Here is a 21,051-nt window from a genome sequence, read left to right on the forward strand (position 1 = left end):
AAGATAATGCTGATCATACTCTCTTTATGAGGAGAAATGAAAATAAAGCAGTTGTCCTAATTGTTTATGTTGATAATATGCTTATCACTGAAAATGATGAAGTTGAAATTCAATTTTTGAAAGACAGGTTGAGTTTTGAATTTGAAATTAAAGACTTTGATCATATGAAGTACTTCTTGAAAATAGAAGTTGCAAGGTCAAATGGGTGTATCCATTTGTGTCAGAGGAAGTATGCTCTCGATCTTCTTCGAAAAATTGAGAAGCTTTGGAGTAAGCCAATCGATACTCCCATAGAAACTAATCATCACTTATCTATCATAAATGGGACTCAACTCTGTCATGAAGAGAAGGAACAATATCAACGTCTTGTAGGTAAATTCTTATATCTCATCCTTACAAGACCTGACATCACTTATGCAGTATGTGTAGTTAGCCAATTCACGCATGCCCCTACCACTACCCATATGAAAGCTATTGATAGAATTATAAAGTATATTAAGGGATCTCCAGGAAAAGGATTGATATTCAAGAAGAATGATCATCTCACTCTAGAAGGATATACTGATGCTGATTGGGCTAAATTGGTTGACGACAGATACTCTACTATAGGCTATTGTGTATTTCTTAAAAAAAAATTGGTAACTTAGAGGAGTAAGAAGCAATCTACATGTGCTCACTCCAATGTAGAGGCTGAGTATCGTGCTATTGCCCATGGGGTTGCTGAACTTCTATGAACACGAATTCTCCTAAAAGACATTGGTATTATAGTAGAGTCTCCTATGAAGTTGTATTGTGACAATAAGGTGGTGATTACTATTGCAAACAATCCCGTCCAACATGATAGGATCAAGCATGTAGAAATTGATCGTCATTTTATCCGAGAAAAGATAGATAGTGAAGTATTGTCTTCCATATGTCAAATCATCTAATCAAGTGGCAAATGTTCTTACAAAGGGACTATCCAAGTTTGAGTACTCACAAGCTCTAGACAATTTGTGCATGGCAAATATCTATGCACAACTTGTGGGGGAGTGTAGAAAGAAGACATAAAAAGGTAGATTTTTGAATTTGAGATCATAACTATTACGGTCATATCAGATTTGTGATCATGAGATCATGGCTATTATGGCCATATTACTACAAGGATTCTGGGGTCAAGCTTACCATATTTTCTTATAATTTTTAAACATATTTGCTTTTGATACCATATATGTTTGGATATACTACCATAGTAGCCTTTCCCATTTGTCTGTTTATAGATCTGTATCCATGATGTTAAAGAGGATGAGAAATACAAAACTTTCTTTTTCAAACACCTTTTTCTACAAATACATTGTGTCATAATAATAAAATAATAATAGTTATTTTTAATATTAACTATAACATTATTGTAATATTTCTTGGACCAAGGGTAAAGTCTGAAGAGAGAATAGACATGGCACGTTGAGTATTTCTTGGAGGCAAAAAATTTTTTCTGTAATTTTTCTCTCTCTCTCCTCTCTTTCCTATACTGTGTAGGAGGGGATGGGTAGATATAGTAACTAGAAGACGGGAGGGAGAGGATGTTTTCTCTGTTTTCCTCTACCCCGAAAGATAATTAAGGAGAGAAGTCCACGTTTGCACTCCTATTTGCTCATTGATAGGGAAACATAAATTCAAATCTTTTCCACCACTAATTTATTCATACTTATTGCTTCTTTGTGGCTAGTTTCTTTGCACTTTTTTTTTAAGCAGAGTTTCAATTTTTTCGTATAGTACTTTTATTGGCTAATAATAGACCTTGAAACCATGGTCAATGGAAGCTATGCTCTAATGGAAATGCAAAAATAGCTTCTATTTGATTTCTTTCTTTCATCTTTGAGGTGGAGAGAAGAAAAGAATAGATAGAGATGCATCACATTTCAAAGCAACACAATCTTGCCAGCCTGTCAACTTTGATGAAGGCTAAGCTCGGTCATAATGAAGCCAAGCCCTTAGGCATGCCCGAAGCCTCGTTGGCCAGATCTGGCCATGTAGGAGTTCCTATATCTCCTCAACTGTGACTACAGGTCTCTCTCTGTATTTGAATTTAGGATGGCAACATTCTTTTCTCTTTCATTCCAAGTAAAACTTTGAAAAGACTTTGAAATATATGTTAGGTTTGAGTCTAGATCCTCTTCTAGTTAGGGATTCACTTGCATTATATGTTCTCCCCTACAATATTCAGCTGCTATTGGTTAGTGCAACAATAGTGGGCGGTTGGATTAATTATGCAACACACAAATCGGATAAATGGTAATTTGCTAGTTATGCTTTTGCAGCTCTCCTTGAATAGTTTCATTCAAATATGAAGTAGGTACTGTCAAAGCAAATTTTGTATGCAGCCTTGCATATCTTGATGAGTATGTACTTTTAGACACACACACACACACACATACACACACACATATATATATATATATGTCTGTTTGTGTGTAAATATTTGTGTATTTACATAAGTACATCAGAATGGATTCGTAAGTGTAGAAAAGAGATGAAGTGATAACGAACTGTTGGTGTAGTCCCTCCTGTATAGGCCCACTAATGAATTGGAGAATGAAAGAGTCCAAAGTGGAGCAGAAAAACCAAAAAGAGATGTGAATCTTTCGACGCACAGAGAGGGAGTCCGAAATGGACTCTAGTTTTTTTGCCTACAAAAGGATGGGCCGTGGACGTGAAAAAGAATATGAGAAAAAAAAAAGAGAGGCCGTGAGCCACCAAAAAGAGAGAGAGAGAGAGAAGAAGAGAGGCTTGCAGGGTGCTTCATTCAAGAAAAAGAAGATTGAAGAACGTTGATTGGAGAAGTTCGCTCAACCTCGGATTAGATTTATTCCATCAGGAAGGGTACTTCTGGGTGTTTGTTTAATTTTAGATTTCTTCATTCTCATATTAGAAGCGATGTTTGTGGCATGGTGTCAAAAAAAATTTTTCATACTTTAAACTATTATTATAGTGGATGCTCTTTCTTACTCTGATCTCTGTGTGGATGTAGACTTTGATCGAACTATAAAAATTTTTGATGTTCTTACAATTGTTGTAATTTTTTTTATACTTTTGGTATTATCATTAGCATGATTTTTATTTTATTTATTATTTTTTAAGTATTCAAATCCCAACAAGTGATATTAAAGCTTAGTTCCATCGAAATAAGAGTATTGAAGAGGGAATTGATATGCTAATAGATGGAAGACCAATTTTCGTTGGGCATTATGATCAAGTTAACGTCAACCAACTACTCGATTTAGAAGTCTCGCATAGAAGACCTCCTTTACTACAAAGATCTTCATGATCCAATTAAGAGAGTTATTGCTCAATCTGATAAGATGTCAGACAGAGAATAGTTGAAATTGAATCACAAAATTATTGGGCTCATTCGACAGTAGATTGATGATAGCGTCTTCCATCATGTTTCAATGGAGGTTAACACCCATAACATCTGGTTGAAACTAAAAAAGCTATATTAGAGAAAGATGGCATAGAATAAGACATTCCTAATTCGCAAACTGGTGAATATAAAATATAAGGAAGGGACTTCCATGGTGAAGCATTTAAGCAACTTCTAGAATGTGGTGAACTAGCTCATTACAATGAAGATGACATTAGATGAGAAGCTCTAGACCCTACTGTTGTTGAGTTTCTTGCCCGATAGTTGGGAGACTGGTGGTGTCTTTAAGCAATTCTTCATCAGAGGGTTCGATAGCCTTGGCAATGGTGAAAGATTATATGCTTAATAAGGAGGCGAGGAGGAAGAAATAAGGGGTCTTGAGCCACAATAAAGCTCTCATCATGGAAAGAAAAGGAAGAAGCAAGCACAGAGACTCCCAATCTAACTCGAATGATGGCCATGCTAAATTATGGAAGAGATCTAAGTCCCGCAGTGGCAGATATTATGATTGCAGCAAACGGAGCCACTTTAAGAAAAACTGCCAATTATTGAAGAAGGAGAAGTCATAGAACAAATCAGACGATGACTCTAGCTTGAACAATGAGATAATAACAGTTGCTGCGGATGGAGAGGTGATCATTGTCTGCGATACAACAAACGATGGTCTTATAGATACTACTAGCGAAGACTCTTTTTGGGTGATAGATTTGGCCACTTCGTATCATGTTACAATGAGATAGAAATTATTCTTGTCTTATCGTTCCGACGATTTTGGGATGGTAAAAATGGAGAATAATGGAGAATCAAAAATTATTGGTGTTGGGGATATTATGCTGATCGCAAGTTTGGGGTACAGGATAGTGTTGAAGAACATTCGACATATACTAAATATCCATTTGAACCTATTATTGACAGGGGTATTAGACGAGAAGAGGTACTACAACGTGTTTGAAGATGGCAAGTAGAAGCTGACTAAAAAATCACTAGTAGCAGTCAGAGCTATCAAGCAAGGCTCTCTTTACTTCATGCAAGCCAAGCTCGATAAGAGGGAGATGAATGTAGCAGAAAAACCTTCTACCTTATAATTGTGGCACCAGCAATTGGGATATATGATTCAAAAGGGGATGTAAATTTTGGCCAAGAAGAATGTTCTTCATACTGATAGTTTTGGATTAAAGATATGCGAAAACTGCTTGATGGATAAGCAAACTTGAGTTTCTTTTCAGAACTTTTCCTTTAAAAGAAAAATTGATGCATTAGATCTTGTTCACAGTGATGTTTGTTCTATGAGTAATAAAACTCTTGATGGATGCTCCCACTTTATGAATTTTATTGATGGGCACTCTTAGAAAGTTTGGATATATGCTTTGAAAATAAAAGATCAGGTGCTCGATACATTCAAGCAATTTTACGTCTCTATGGAAAGGAAGACCAGGCGAAAGTTGAAGTGCAGACGGATGGACAACGGTGGTGAATACAGAGATTCTTTCAAGAAATACTGTCAATAAAATAACATTAGATTGGAGAAGGCGATGCCTAAGATGTCACAGTAGAATGAGATTGCTGAGAGGATGAACAGAATGATTTACAAGAGGATCAGGAGCATGTTTTTTCATACTAAACTATTAAAGATATTTTGGAGAAAGGTATTGAAGACTGTGGTCCATGTTATTAATCTTTCTCCTTTCTATGCTCTTGAGGGTGATAGATCACAGAGAGTATGATTGGAGAAAGATATTTCTTATGATTATTTAAAAATTTTTAGATGCAGAGCATTCATGCATATTTTCAGAGATGAGAGGTCCAAGCTAGATGCCAAGACGAAGTAGTGCATATTCCTAGGCTACAGTGAGGATAGAGAGTTTGGCTATCAATTATGGGATCCTGTGGAATGAAAGATCCTGCACAACTATGATGCTGTTTGCTTGGAGGATCGGATGATTGACGACTTCGAAAAGCCTAACAAGCTGAAGTCAACCTGAGCAGCCCTATAGATTTGTGCCTAGATATTTTTTTGAGGAGTCTTGATGATGGAGGAGCAACTATAGATAACGGTATACATGATAGTCATGAGGCTGAGGAGAGTGCGGATAGTGTTCAGACTGAGCTACATATTGAACCACCTGCACAAAAGATCTGGAGATCCACAAGAGAGCGAAGGTCGTCCATGAGATATCCATTACAGAATTATGTGCTATTGATGGATGCGGGGGAGCCTGAGTCTTACTTTGAGGCGATGGAGCACCAGCATAGTGAGAAGTGGATGAAGGCAATGAAGGAGGAGATGAATTTTTTATAGAAAAATAACATATATGAGCCGGTAAAGATGTCTAAGGAAAAGCGAGCATTTAAAAATAAATGGATGTTCAGATTGAAGCTGCAGGAGAACAGTTCACAATAAGGTACAAGACGAGATTAGTTGTGAAAGCTTTTGGCCAAAGAAAGGGCATCGATTTTGAAGAGATTTTTTCATCTATCATAAAGCTTGTATCTATTCGAGTTGTCCTCAGTATCATTGCCTGTTTAGACCTTGAGGTGAAACAGCTTGATGTGAAGACTGCATTCCTTCATGGTGATTTGGAGGAGGAGATATATATGATGTAACTAGAAGAGTTTGAAATTAAAGACAAGAAGAACCTGATGTGCCACTTGAAGAAAAATCTTTATGGGCTGAAGTAGGCACTGCGATAGTGGTACAAGAAGTTCAATTCCTTCATGATGGAGAATGGATATAAGAGAACAAGTTTTGACCATTGCATGTTCATGAAGAAATTCTTTGAGGATAAGTTTAACATACTTTTATTATACGTTGATGACATGCTGATTGTGGGACGTGATATTGCCAAAATCCATGATCTGAAGGTGAATTAGGTCAGGTGTTCGCAATGAAAGACTTGGAGCAGGCCAAAGCGATCTTGGGGTTGAGAATCTCCTGAGATAGGAGATCTAGAAAGCTGTAGTTGTCACAGAAAGCCTATATTGAGAAGGTGCTGGATCGATTCAATATGAGCATAATGAAGTTGGTGGTGAGTCCACTTAGAGGATACTTTAAGTTGACTAAAGAGCAAAGCCCAAAAAGCAAGAAGAACTAGGTGGAGATGAGTAAGATTTCTTATGCCTATGCTATGGAGAGTTTTATGTATGCTGTGGTATACATCAGGTCTAATATTGTTTATGCGGTTGGTGTGGTCAGTCGATTTCTTTCAAACTCTAGAAAGGAGCACTGAAAAATAGTGAAGTAGATAATGAGATACCTTCAAGGATATCCAAGATATATTTATGTTATGGTAGTGAAGATCCTATGCTACAGGCTTATACAGATGCGAACATAATGGGAGATGTGGATACACAAAAATCCACATCAGATTATCTGATGATATTCTTAGGAGTAGTATCGTGGCTATCGAAGTTACAAAAGTGTATCACACTGTCATCGATGGAGGTAAAATACATCGCCATAATGGAGGCCGGCAAAGAAGTGCTATAGCTGAAGAACTTATTAGAGGAGCTTGGCAAGGAGCAAGGGAAGTACATCATCTACAGTGATAACTAAAGTGTCATCCATCTTAGTAAGAACTTAGCATTTCATTCAAAGATGAAATATCAGATATCATTGGATTTGGGATGTGCTAGAGATGAAGCAGTTCAAGTTTGAAAAAGTCGATACTGGAGAAAATAGTTTTGATATATTGACGAAGCCAGTTTCAAGGATGAAGCTAATGAAGTGTAAAGGCGTTGCAGGCTTGGTAGAACCTCCCATATGAGTCAGGAGCGGGAGATTTGTTAGTGTGGTCCTTCTATATAAAACCCACCAATGAATAGGAGAATAAAATAGTCCAAAATGGACTAACATTCTCACGTGGAAAAGCCTTAGGACTATGAGCGTGGAGCACTGAGATATTTTTCATGGTGTGCAGAAAAATCAGAGAGAGATGCGGAACCTTTTGATGCACGAAAAGAGAGTTCGAAATGGACTCTAGTTTTTTGCCTATAAAAGAAGGGGTCGTGGACGAGAAAAGGAACAAGAGAAAAAAAGAGGAGGCTGTGAGCCACTATAAAGAAAGAAAGAGAGAAAAAAAGAGAGACTTGGAGGGTGCTTCGTTCAGGAAAAGAAGATTAAAGAATGCCGATTGGAGAAGTTTGCTCAACCTCAGGTTAGAGTTATTCTATCGAGGAGGATTCTTCTAGAGATTTGTTTAATCTTGGATTTCTTCTTTTTTGTATTAGAAATGATATTTTTGACGTAGTGTCAGAAAAGATTTTTTATACTCTAAATTATTATTATAGCAGAAGATCTTTCTTACGTTGATCCCTGTGTGGATGTAGGTCTCGATTGTATCATAGAAAATTCTGATGTTTTTATAATTGCTGTAATTTTTCTATACTTTTGGTATTATTATTAGCATAAATTTTGTTTTATTTATTATCTTTCAAATACTTAAACCCCAACATGAGCTTCCCTTAAATGCTTTCTGAAATATAACGAAAATGGATGCAAACCATATTAATAACTCCACAGGTCGTTTGTGCAATCACTCTGAAGGAAAGTGCACTTATTTTCATCACTCAAATTCTATACATCATAGAAAAATTAGTTTTTTTTTTTTGAGTTTTCTCTCGCATATAGGAAGTCCCTCTCCTGGCTCTGTATTGCATGCACCAGGTGCAATTGGACTGCACAAATCCCATAGTGGATAACACGCCGTGCTACCCCTTGTATTTCATCGATTCCCGATTGCGTGCTCTCCACCGCGCATATGTTTCAGGATTTGCCCTGGTTCACTTGCACCTGGTACATGCAATAATTTCTTTTCTCTTCTTCTCTCTTTTATTTTTTTCCAATATTTTGTTTGTGAGCTGCAATTTTGGATGGTTACTCAACGTCTCAAAAACTACCACATCCCACTTTCTCCCATTTGTTTTCAGTTATTTAATGGATTGGATTGGGTCGGCCCATTATGGGTGCTCAACCCAAATCCAATATCCAACAAAATGGATTTGTAAGGTTATCTTTTGATATATATATTTATCTAAATCTGTTTTTTTGGTTATAACCTTCATCCAGCCATTCCAACCAACAAGGGAGCAGTGATGTTCTAGGCATGATATTAAACAAGGTTAGAATTTAGACGTTGATTTTGGCTGACAAAATGACCATGTAGTTGGGTCCTTTCGCAGCTTTGGAGGCTCTAGAAAGATACAGTAAAACATCTTCGCATGCTATATCGTGTACTAACAACATATGTAATGATGAGTAAAATGCTATGCATGGACAAACTTCAATATTCAAATTATCTTGCATCAAATGGAACCATATTGGATATGAATTTGGAAACATGTAAAAAATGTCAATCTAAATCTATTAGGACTTGGTTGAACCTTCATCAATTTCACGAGTATAGCTAAATCAATGTTGCAAGTTGCAAAAAAATAATTATATGAATTATGAAAAAGGCTGAAGCCTGAAATAGCATTTATTAGAAAGCTAACTGGCATCAAGTTGCCCATCTGTTTGTCAAAACATAAGCCCCGATTAACAAAGAAAAAAAAATCAATTTTTTGTATATGGCAGTATAAATTTCAGATTAGTTCTTCCAATATCTGAAATGCAGCAGATCTGCTCAAGTAGTGAAATTGTTGTCACGTGGATAACAAGTCAAAGTTCGAAGGCATATTAAGGTAGAATATTGTTATGGATGACCATATTACATAAGGCGTAAAGCAGTATAAGAAAACTGCCATTTTGAAATTTCATAATTAAGCATGGTTTTCAGTGGATTGTGGGTTCTATATATATATGTTCATGGATGTTAGCATAGATGTAAGATTTTGGCCTAAAAGCTTGGGCAGTGAAGTACATTGCTAAAAGAGGAAATATGTTGTGATTTGGTGCAGAATGATGCAGGAAGAGAATCTATTAGCACAGAATGCCCACCTTTATGTTATTGTGGATCTCCTCCAAGCAGATCAGATAACCCATTGGTGCATGATGTTCAATTTATCCATCAGGCAGATATTCTTTCACCACACTTGGGGATAATGTTGCTGGACAAGCTCAGCTATAGCTCAGATATGAGGTTCAGAGTTGGGAATTCAATGACAGGTTTGCTCCATAAACTGGTTTTCCACTGGAGCTTCTGCTGTAATATTCATAACTTGATACTACAGCAGACAAAAGTTGATCTCTCTATAAATCTAGAGAAGTAATAATGATTAACCTGAAATAGTCTTTTCCCCACTTTAAACTTATATAGGGCCAATTTTGGCCAGAGAGCTGTGTGTATATGCCGAAATGGCAATAATATTTGTGGTAGTTTTTGTGTCTATGCATTAAAACTGCATGTCAAACACACTTGTGAATGATACGATAATGTTCAAATGTGGTCATGCAAATAATACTCTAAAATGATGTGCCACTACTGTACCTGATGGCCATTGATATGAAAATCTAACTGGAATGGTCAATTAGCTGATTTGAATATTCTCACAACTTTGTTGCTGATACAATATGGCGATGAGATGGTTCAGCTTTTTTTAAGATCATCTTTGGTTGATGTCATTTTATACTTTTGTCTGCACAGAGAAATTATCCTCGAACCTGGGGGTAAAAACATTGCCCAGTTGAGCTTATTCAATCATAAAAACGATTTCAGAATGAAGTGATTGGCATCCACATCTTATGAAACTTACTACTATTAAGAAGCTGATTGCATTATTTGATAACTGACTTCTATTTGACAGGTGACACAGCCTATAATCTGCTGGGAATTAATAAATTCTGTCAACATTACTCATAAGCATTGTTTGCTGCTTCATGTTGGCAAGCCTAATTGACAACCCCTATATAACAAATCAGTCATTTGACCCCTCGCTAGCTTGAGAGCCATTTGCTATTGGAAAATTCTATCTCCTTCCTCTGCACCCAGTAAATTCGTATTTTTCTTTCAGCCAACCTGCTAACTTCAGCATAAATATTAGAAACTCAGTTGTCTTCCAAAATTACAGCCAAATTCTATTTCCATAAGCAGTATGTTAATCATTTTTTAGCACTTAAAATATGGACCAGCATCCCTTACTATAGATAGTCTACCATCTATGAGCCATAGGTGGCACACTCTTAGAACTTCCTAATATATTCTCGTATTGTGGTCGTATTGCCATAGATTGACATGAAAATTACTGTGCTTCTTCCTATTACTACTCCCTGATATTTCTTAACATTTAAATCTCCATATCAATGCAAAGAAAGAATATCTTAAATTAATTCTAAGAAAGAATATCTTAAATTAAGAATAACTTGAAATAGGGGCCAAGAAAAAGAGAGGGTATATGTGCATGTATGGCCGGGGTTTCTGCACAATATTAACAACAGGAGTTTCAGTATGAAAGTGTACAATGCATGGACTCCTCATTCACCTGGTATTAATGGTAGAAGTTTCTACTTAATAATTATTTAAATTCATTGTTTGATATGCAATAGAAATTTAATTATTAAATTTATTTATTTATTGTAATTTATTATATACTATTTTATATTTAAAAAATAATTCAAGAAAAAGAGAAAGAAATCATACCGTGTAAGTTATACGCTAGCATATGCTATTTATGAACTCAACTTGTGATTACCAAAGGATTGGGAAGTAACCTAGAGATTGAAAAATGACGGAATGTTGGAAGAGTAACCATTGTATTATTTACTTTTCCCTCCACACTTGTATACTCTCATTTAGTAATTCTTTGTACACCATATCCGGTGTATAAAAAATATATTGTCCCACCTGATTGGGCTACGTAGTCATTACTTTCTAACACGCATTTAATACATGCAGTTCTACTTTTTAATTTAAAATTTTGAATAACAAAAATATCTCTTCTCTTCTGAAAAAATTATGACATCCGGTAGCTATATTATGATATTTTATGGTCAAATTATGACTTTCTGTACACAAGATGTCATAAGGAGGAAAGAAGTATTTTCTTCATTTAAAAATTTTATAAATTTTCAGTAATAAAAATATCTTTCCTCTTTATAATTTTTGGAAGAAAAATTATGATATGCTGCGTATAGGAAGTCATAATTTGACCACAGAATGTCATAATATTTTCAGAGGAGGAGTATTTTCGTCATTCAAAATCTTAAATAAAAATGCAGAACTATAGATATTAAATACACATTAAAAAATAATAGTTATATACTTCAATATGATTGAATAGTGTATTCCATACAAATTTTATTGTAATGTACGTGGTGCACAAAAATTTTCTCTATCTATCTAACAGAGTCTTTTTGATGGGCCTTGTCCTCTCTTGCCCAAAAAATTTTAAAAAATAATCAAGGAAAGCTATGATATGGATTAACAATTGATGGGTATCTTTTGAAAGTAGAATGAGATTAAAAATTGATGGGCCTTGTCCACTTTCCGCCAAAGAGACGAGAGATATCCGAGAATAATGGTATCCTCAACTGCCCCGGGCCCAGCGGTCCCTACTGATGGCCCCGTCGACCGACCTCAAGTCCTTAAACGTCGGCTTCTTCCATTCTAATCCATTTTTTTAGTGCCACTTATTTTCTCCGACTCTTATCTGGCTTTCCTTATGATAGCCATCACAGCACTTGATCAATTTATATTGGTCAATAGAGGAATAGGGTGAGACAGAGATGGAGAGTGCTGTGGTTGCTTCTCTGCTGCTGTTTCTCTTCGTTGGTTGGTCTCATGTTGCTGAGGCACAGTTGCCAATCCCAGCCAAGATTGATGGGTTTGTCTACAAGAGAGCTCCGGTCTGGGGGCACTCGGTGGTGGTGGAGGCCTTCTTCGATCCTATGTGCCCAGATAGCCGTGATTCATGGCCTCCTCTCAAGAAGGCTCTCAAGCACTACTCCTCCAGGCTCTCTGTCGTAGTCCATCCCTTTCCCCTACCGTGAGTCTCTCTCTCTCCCTGTGTGCGTGGGTGTGTGTGTGTTGGGTTCATGTTATGCTCTGTTTCTTTGTTTTGAAACTCTCTGTGGATTTCTTCTGGTCTTGCTCCTAGTTGGAGTTGTCTTGTTTCTATTGTGCTGCCTCCACCGTTTCACTTTCCTTCTTTTTTTTTTTTTTTAAATACGTTTTCTTTTTATGTGACGTCCAGTGGTGCATGTCCTGGATGGCCTTAGCTTTCAAGAGGTTTTGTCGGATTCTTTATCAATCAATGTTATTTTAACTATTCTTTGGGTCTTTTCCTGCATAAATATTCTCTTCTTTTAGGGGAAAGGAAGCGAGCAGAGTTAGAAAAAGGAGTGGGAAGGAGAACAGAAAGTCTAAACCTTTCTTTTCTTTCTGAATCTGTCCATTTTCATCTGTAATAACCACACATCTTTCTGATTCTCATCTAAACACGGTGTCTTTCATTATGCATGTAAAGTGAGTGAAACCTTTTCTTCATGAAAAATAGGGTGAGTGAAACTTTATCAAAAATATGTAGGTTGGTGATTTTGAACTCAGTATTCTATATCACCAAAAAAGAAATGAAATGAGCTGACCACATCCACCAAATTAATGAAAATTCTTCAGTTGTTCTTAATGTTTTCTTTGGTTGAATAATTGCAAGTGCTGATCTCCCATAAACAAATTAATTAATATTTATTCTATTACTTTAAACTTTTATGTTTTATTAACGAATTATTACTAACATATTAAGAAGCATTGGTGGATGACAATTAGTGGCCTTGTCTGTAGTTGTTGGTTGTGGTATTTGTCCTTTTTCCACTGTTGTTTGTTGTCTTTGCCTTTTCCATACTTGTTCTACATGATTATGCGAGCATATTAATGCAATTTCATGTTTTTGTTGGTTAATTACTTTCTAACTTTCGAGCTTTTGGATGATTCTCCATATTTTTTGAATCCGAAATTTTTGCCACCTGGCTGGAGTATATAAAAATGATGAACTTATACCTACAATTTTGAAGAAGAGATTTTTGACATTTCTTCTTCTGACACACACACACACATATATATATATGTGTGTGTGTGTGTGTGTGTGTCTATATAATGTGTGTGTGTGTCTATATATATATATATATATATATATATATATATATATATATATATATATATGTATATGTATATGTATATGTATATACATATGTTCATACATAGATGTATAAAAAAATATATGAAATAGACTTAAACTATACTCTAGTGGATCTAACTCAAGTTTGGTTAGGTATACATCAGAGTATTAGGATCCTATATTGATGATTTGAGCTACTGGATGTTATCTACTACTTATAACTTACACACAAAAAGAATATATGGTTTTGAGACTCCTAGCCTATGGATCAAGTAGTCAAAGAATTGGATAATTTAAATAATACAAAGTAATACTTTTTTTTTAGCACTTGATGCATCGATTAGAGATCTCTAAATTATATGATTTTGGTACATAAGTAGTTTAGAGGCAATAGATCATATCCAATGGCTCGAATCATTGATGTGGAACCCTCATCTTTTGATTTAAACTTAATTGAATTTGAGTGTATATACACTTGATTGTAGTCAAGTCAATCTCATACATACTGTAACAACCCAGTACCTCATCGAAAAAGGCTAGTTGGAAGGTACTATTTCAGTTCCTCGGCCCTGTATAAGTATCTAAGTCTTCTTCCCAGTGAATAATCGATGTGGGACTAAATATACATCCGTACTGATCCTCATATACATCCTTGCTAGACTAGGGGTCCAAATCTATGCATTCATTCGTAGATACTATGATCGGCTCGTGGTTGGTCCTAATGAACATGTGCTATAGTATCCCCTAGTCTACATAAACCATGGGCTGGATTAGCTCTACTAACATTCTGTCATGCCTCAAATCCAGCATCAGGATCGGTTATGTGATACGATCGTATATTTCTTAGGACATGACCCTAGAGAATATGTAAGACCTTAAATTCTTTTATAACCTCAATATCCATAAATAACAATGATCTTAATTCATAAGAATTAGCAAAACTTGTACAATTATAAATTCAATCATTCTTCAATCATCCAACGAGATATCAATGATGCTCCATTTGTTTATTTTTCACCCATGAATCCAAATCACAACCAGCCATGAGCATCCTGCAACTCTGAGAAAGTAAGAGAACTGGAGGGATAGCTTTACAGTCTAGTAAGAATCCTCACACACTCACACCAATATAAGAATATAATTAAAAATAATGGATAAATAGTATCAAAAAAAATATAAATCATAAAATCTCATATTAAATATCCAGTATAACTCAATATCAATATATATATAAATTTATATCATATACCATCAGATATCCATCTTTTTCAAAAGTGATATACTACATATATATCGTTAAGTAAAATTTTTTTTATTTAACTATAGTTTTATGTCTTATCATCTATATCTCACAACATGATTCGAATCAATCAACAATTATCTTTAGGATTTTGTATTAATTATGATCATGCTCCAATCCCTAGCTGACAAACTCAAATACCACATTTCTGTCCGTGGCAGGGCTATTCTCAATGCCATGTTCCTACCCAAGGTGGGGCTACTCTTAGTACCATATCTTACCCTTAGAGAGCTATTCTCAATGCCAGGTTTCCATCGATGGTGGGCTATATATCCACAGTCTCATATTCCTGCCCATGGCATGCTATTCACGGTTCCATATTTCTCTCTATGATTGGCTATTCTCAATTTAACGTGACTAGTCTAAACATCCATTTCTTGATCATCAATTTATTAAATCTTAATTATGCCAGAAACATATTGTATCATATTATGCTCTTCTTAAGATTTTTAATAGCTGATATCATAATCTAAATTATTCAAAAAACCATTAATATTTGATACAAATATATGATATAGAAAATATAAATAATCATATTGACAATCACAAACAAATATCAACCACGAGAAATCAATATCATGGTGTATAAATACATATATACATATATATATATACTGGTGTTCACGTCCAAGAATCCTTAATTCTACTGATGATAAACTCGGCTATAACGTCTACAACTCCATGCCTGGTATGTCCAATCAATCAATATAATTCCAACTCATCCTCGATGTCAGTAAAAAATATTAAATTATTGTTAGATTCCTATTTTCAAAGATCTAATATCCTAATTACTCTTAAATCTAATTTTCATATCTAACTTTATTTAAGACTAAATAAATAAGAAATTTGGGTTATACCTCTATTTAAGAGTTATAGTGTAGAACCCCTTGCTAGACTTCTTCTTGATCAGATGATCACACTCATCCACAAATCAAAGTCGGATATGGAGATGTGTATATGAAAAGGACCAAGATTGACCAGTGACAGCACTTAGGGCCTGAATTGTTTAGAACAGTGCAACCCTAATTCATTGGGTTAAGAAGCAGATGATCCAAGGATAGCATGATGGATGCTTGCAGCAATGCCAGTTCGACATCTATTGAAATCAACCCATGATCCATAGAGAAGGGATTAGAGATCCTTCATTGGCCCCCTAAGCATGCATAGGAAGGAAAACAGGGGATCTAGTCCTCTTTGTTTTTTTTTTTTTGATGATAAAACAGAGTCGTCCACCGAATCCATTCAACCAAAATTCCCCTAGACCAACCTAGAGAGAGGAAAGGGAAAGAGAGGTGAGAGAGTATAGAGAGAAAATGAGAGGGTCCCTCTCTTTCTTTCTTAAAATAGAGAAAAAGGAAAAACAAAACCCCAATGAATGACAGCATCTAGGGGAGGGCCATCCATGGCAGTAGTGGTTGATGTGACAACCAAAGCAGCAGCCAAATTGCAGCCATGCTCAGCAAGGGCGGTGGTCTCAGTGGAATAAGAAACATAAAAATAGGAGAGACCTTGTTCTTCAAATTTGGCAACTCGCCGGTCTAAATCTAAGTGGTGATGATGGCCTAACAATCAGAAAAGAAAGAAAAGAAGAACCAAGGTTGTTATCTCAACTCCGGCAAGGATGCCAGGTCTTAATTAAATGGGGGAGTATGTGAGGGTCCATGCGGGCATGTATTTAGTCGCACATCGGTTATTTACTGAACAGATCTTGGATACGTATACAGGACCAAGAAACCTAAATAATACATTCTAGTTAGCCTTTTTGGATGAGGTCTTGGATTGTTACAAATAATAGTAGAGTCAATCCAACCCATAATCTATGTGGATTGGGGGATACTACAGCATGAATTCATTAGGGCTGACCATAGGCTGATCATGGTATTTATGAATAGATGCATGGATTTGGACCCTTAGCATGGTGAAGATGTCAGGGCTTAAATAGGGAGAGTATGTGAGGACTCATGCAGGCATATATTTAGTTCCTCATTGGTTATTCACTGGAAAGATCTTGAGTATATATACAGGGCCAAAGAATCCGAATAATCTTCCGGCTAGCCTTTTTTGATGAGGTCCTGATTGTTACACATACAAATATACACACACACATATAAATTTCTGTTTTTGTATTTGCTGGAACTACACCGTGAATTCTCCTTGTGCATGCAACTTTTCCAACTATTATGAGCTCCATACTTCACGATAGAGCATTAGTACTTGTTCCACTGGTTAAAGCTGACCTACTTTTGTTCATAGGCAGTCATGATGTCCGTAAGAAGTTGGTGTTGCAAAATTTTGCTTTGAATTTCGGGGGAAAATAATGCAGTGGACTAATAGGCAGAAAATGATTTTGCTGTTTGTTCTAAAGGAATCTCTTGTACTATGTTCTATTTTTGATCATTTTTTTCTTCTGGAAAATTGCAGTTACCACAGTAATGCATTTATTGCTTGCCGTGCACTTCATATTGCAAACAAGCTAAATACATCATCCACATTTCCCCTTCTGGAGCTTTTCTTCAAGCAACAGGTAATGTAATGCTTGTATATCCATTATAGAATGCAGACTGTATTTTTGTGGTTCATTATTCCAATTTTTTAGGTGTTCCTCTTTCACTCAAGTGAATATTTGATGTTCCTTCGATCTAGCTTTTTTGATTCTATATGCGAACTCTCTATGGTATATAATGTGTTCTATCTACTCATGGAGATCTAGCTAGTTTCAAGTGTGTCTACCACTTTAGACTACTAACATAGTTACACTAAAGTAGCAATTTCTAGGGTTCAATCTTGTTTTGTCTCATAATTTTTATGCTTGTAGAGGTAGAACAAATTTGTGCTGCTGAAATTTCAGCTTGAGTCTACAAAACCAGCAGAAGCACATTTATAAATTTTGGTAGCTGCGTTCATGTTGAAAACCTTTTAAGAGGCATCATTTTTAAGTAGGTTTCATCATACAAGACCTGTAATGAGGGATTTGTAGATGCTTGCTGGTTAACTTATTGAAAATCAGATTTGAAAATGGAAATGCAAATCTGACCAATGGTGGGTTCTGATTTTATAGTTTTGCAATAAGAAGGAACAATAGTTCGGCAATTAAGTCACATAACTACAGTGTGGGCTGAATTAAGTTTTTTGTATTTCAAACTTGGTCGAAAAGTATCATGTGAATCTTTTAAAAACAATTCGAGGCTTTTTCCCTGTTTTTTGGTTAATAGTTTATCAAGATTAAGCATCAAGATTTTTTTGAATGACACATTTCTCGAATAACTTTTTCTCTCCAAAGAAACACAAAAAAAGTAAAAAACACATGCATTAGCTATTCAATCATTTTATGTCAAAGGCATAGATATTACAAAAGAAGCTATAATCATAAAAGAAATTTTATTTCTTTTATTTGAGTTGTTAGGCGCTTCTTGGAATTATGGGTGAAAGTGGATCGGACAATATCCATCCGAATATATTTTTGTATCCGAATCTATTTGGACGTGGATAGAAATGTAAATATCCGACTAACATCCATATCCGTATCCTATCCGTTGAAGAAAAATAGATATAGATATGGATAAACAACTATCTTATCCATATCCAAATATCCGATTCCATTCCTAATTCTATTTAATTTTATATAGAGCTTGTGAATTTTTAAAGAAAATAAATGGCCATAGTAGCATATTATTAATTTGATTTATCATCTACTTAGTAATATCTTTGATTTCATGGTCAAAAAGTTTAATCATCTGACTTATATCCATACTTCTGGTATCCAATTTATATCCGTATCTGTTTAAAACAAATATGCATATGAATTTTTGGATCCAAGCAACACCCATATCCATATCTGTATTCATGAAATAAAGCAAATATGGATATAGATATACTAGCATCCGATCTATTTTCAGCCCTACCTGGAACATATAATATGGCTACATTCGGGAGACCATCAAAACTTCTAATACATTTAAACTTGCCCAAGTAAAGAGAGTCAGATAACGTGCAAGTTTGGTCCGATAAGTATGTGGGGGCCTTAAAAACTCCAGAAGCATTGGAATTTTGTCAGCCATTTTCTATCTAGTTATCTACCTCTATCAAATCAGGAGTTTTTTGAAATCCTTTCTATGTTGATCTCTCTACTTCTGACTATCCAAAATGATATCCATCTCTAATATTCTTTGGGATTTGTTCACCATGCCTGCATCACTAAAATTAGTTCGTATCACTTCTTCCAGATTGTGTATCACTCAAAAGTTTCCGCTATATACTTGTTTCTAATTTTTTTTCCTTGTAGTTTTACTGCAGGTCCACCTCAACATTTCTTTTGTTCAAACAGCTACGATTTCTGCTTGGAGGTTCTCTTTGCACTATTAAACAATTGCCATACATAATGAATGTGTTGTCATTAACATAGATTTCTTGTTTTTTTCTTTTTTTTTCGAAGGGGGGTGGGGAGAGGGGGGTCCCCTCCTTTTAAGAATAATTAAAAGTCAAATCATGTCATTTCAATACAGTTCTAATTGTACGAAATCCATTATGTAGTACTTCTAGTTTCTGTTCTACTTTCGGTTGTAGCAGGGTTATGAAATGGTTTGCTAGACATTCGTTGGCCTTCGTATGCCCAACATGATCATAGCTTAACAAGACCAGCCTCGTCCATCTTATTCACTTCCATTATGACCAATGCTGCTTGCACCATAGCATTGAACTTTTAGTTGGTGTGGATTGCACCATTCAGCAGCCTTCACTTCACGTCTTGACCATGTGCAGGAATTTTACAGGTTCAGGAATGTTGATTTTTTGTTCAGTTAAAGTCCATAGTTGACAATTTCTGGATTCTCTTTTTCTGCGAAGCCAAACTGAATTTTTATTTGTAATTGGTTTCTTCCTGTTGGCATACCTAGATTTATTATTACTTATAGTTGCTCAGTATATTGCTGCTATCTCTATTGTGCATTAGTAGTGCAAAATTGCTCTATTTGTCTATAAAAAATTGAAGTTTTCTGCTTGATGTCTTGATTAGTTTCAGAGCTACTTTTTATCATTAAACTGCTTGCTTTGTTGCTATAGCTGTCCTCAGAAAAATTTATCAACCTTTTATTCCTTCCATGCTACTTAGATGAATTCCTATGCTCTTTGCCAACTACAAAATGGACTAGTGAGCTTAATCAATATTAGTCAAACAATCAAAGTAGTTTCATATATTATGGATCAAGCATAATTTTATATTTACTGTTTGAAAGATTCGCTTGACTCCCTTCTCTCTCAAAAAAAGAAAAAAAAAATCCAAAAAAAAAAAAAGAGATTCAGTTGTGTGTCGATGATTAAATGTAAGGCTGGTTTATTTTGTGGACCCCTTCCGGGCTTGCCAAAATCATAAAACCAGTATATTCTTAACTGACAGCAGCATAGATTTTTTATCCACCATTGAAACCCCCATCCTGAGTTACTCTCATCTTTAAACAGGAGAAATATTACAACACACCGACTTATAACATGTCGAGAGCTTCCATAATCCATCACATATCTAAGCTCGCTGTTAGGGCCATAGGAAAGGACTCACTGTCTGCAGTTCAATCTGGTTTTAATGATTCACAGACGGATGCCGCAGCAAGGATTTCCTTCAAGGTGAAAGAAAGACCATAAACTTCTTGCAAATGTTTCATTATGTATTATGAATCCTATGCATCTAATATCTATATTGGCTTATGTTTTCCAGTATGGGTGTTCAAGAGGCGTGACTGGTACACCCTATTTCTTTTTCAATGGCATGCCGCTTTCCGACTCTGGCTCAGCACTGGACTACAAGGGATGGAAAGGCATTATTGATCCATTGTTGGGGATGTAATGTATGCTTATTTGTCTTAAGTAGAAAAGGTTCATAGGCAATGGGATATTCAAGGAGAGGTACACGATGTAAGCCACATTAAATCCCTTTCCGTTCATGATCCCAGCAGGGGCAAGATTTGAACTCCTCGCATAAAAAGACCATCCATTTTTCACTAACCCACAAGTCACACCCAACCATGATTATAAAATAACTACAATTTTGTATGTCATGCCACTTACATTTTTAAGTGCCCAAGAATTTGTTGAAACCACTTCAAAAGAAAATAAGCACACTATCCGCAGAATGGCATGCTATATCGGTTGTAAACATCCAAAATAAACATCAAACAAAAAAAAATATATATATATAGAGAATCATAAAATAAAAATAATTATAAAAAAATAATAAAAAAATAAATTTATTTAAAAGAGAATAAATATCAAAATCTTACGAAGATGTGTCATAAGAGAGTTCCCACATGTA

General features: G+C 35.5%; 1 protein-coding gene across 1 annotated transcript; it reads left to right on the forward strand.

Annotated features, from left to right (window-relative positions):
* The first annotated feature begins 11,968 nt into the window (after positions 1-11,968).
* On the forward strand, positions 11,969-20,744 carry LOC105037261 (uncharacterized). The gene is made up of 4 exons (XM_073256834.1): positions 11,969-12,322; positions 17,172-17,274; positions 20,205-20,366; positions 20,458-20,744. Exons 1-4 carry the CDS (start codon positions 12,063-12,065, stop codon positions 20,584-20,586), a joined length of 654 nt encoding a protein of 217 aa, XP_073112935.1. The 5' UTR covers positions 11,969-12,062; the 3' UTR covers positions 20,587-20,744.
* The last annotated feature ends 307 nt before the right edge of the window (positions 20,745-21,051 follow it).

The sequence above is a fragment of the Elaeis guineensis genome, chromosome 4, assembly GCF_000442705.2.
Source record: "Elaeis guineensis isolate ETL-2024a chromosome 4, EG11, whole genome shotgun sequence".
NCBI classification, from domain to species: domain Eukaryota; kingdom Viridiplantae; phylum Streptophyta; class Magnoliopsida; order Arecales; family Arecaceae; genus Elaeis; species Elaeis guineensis.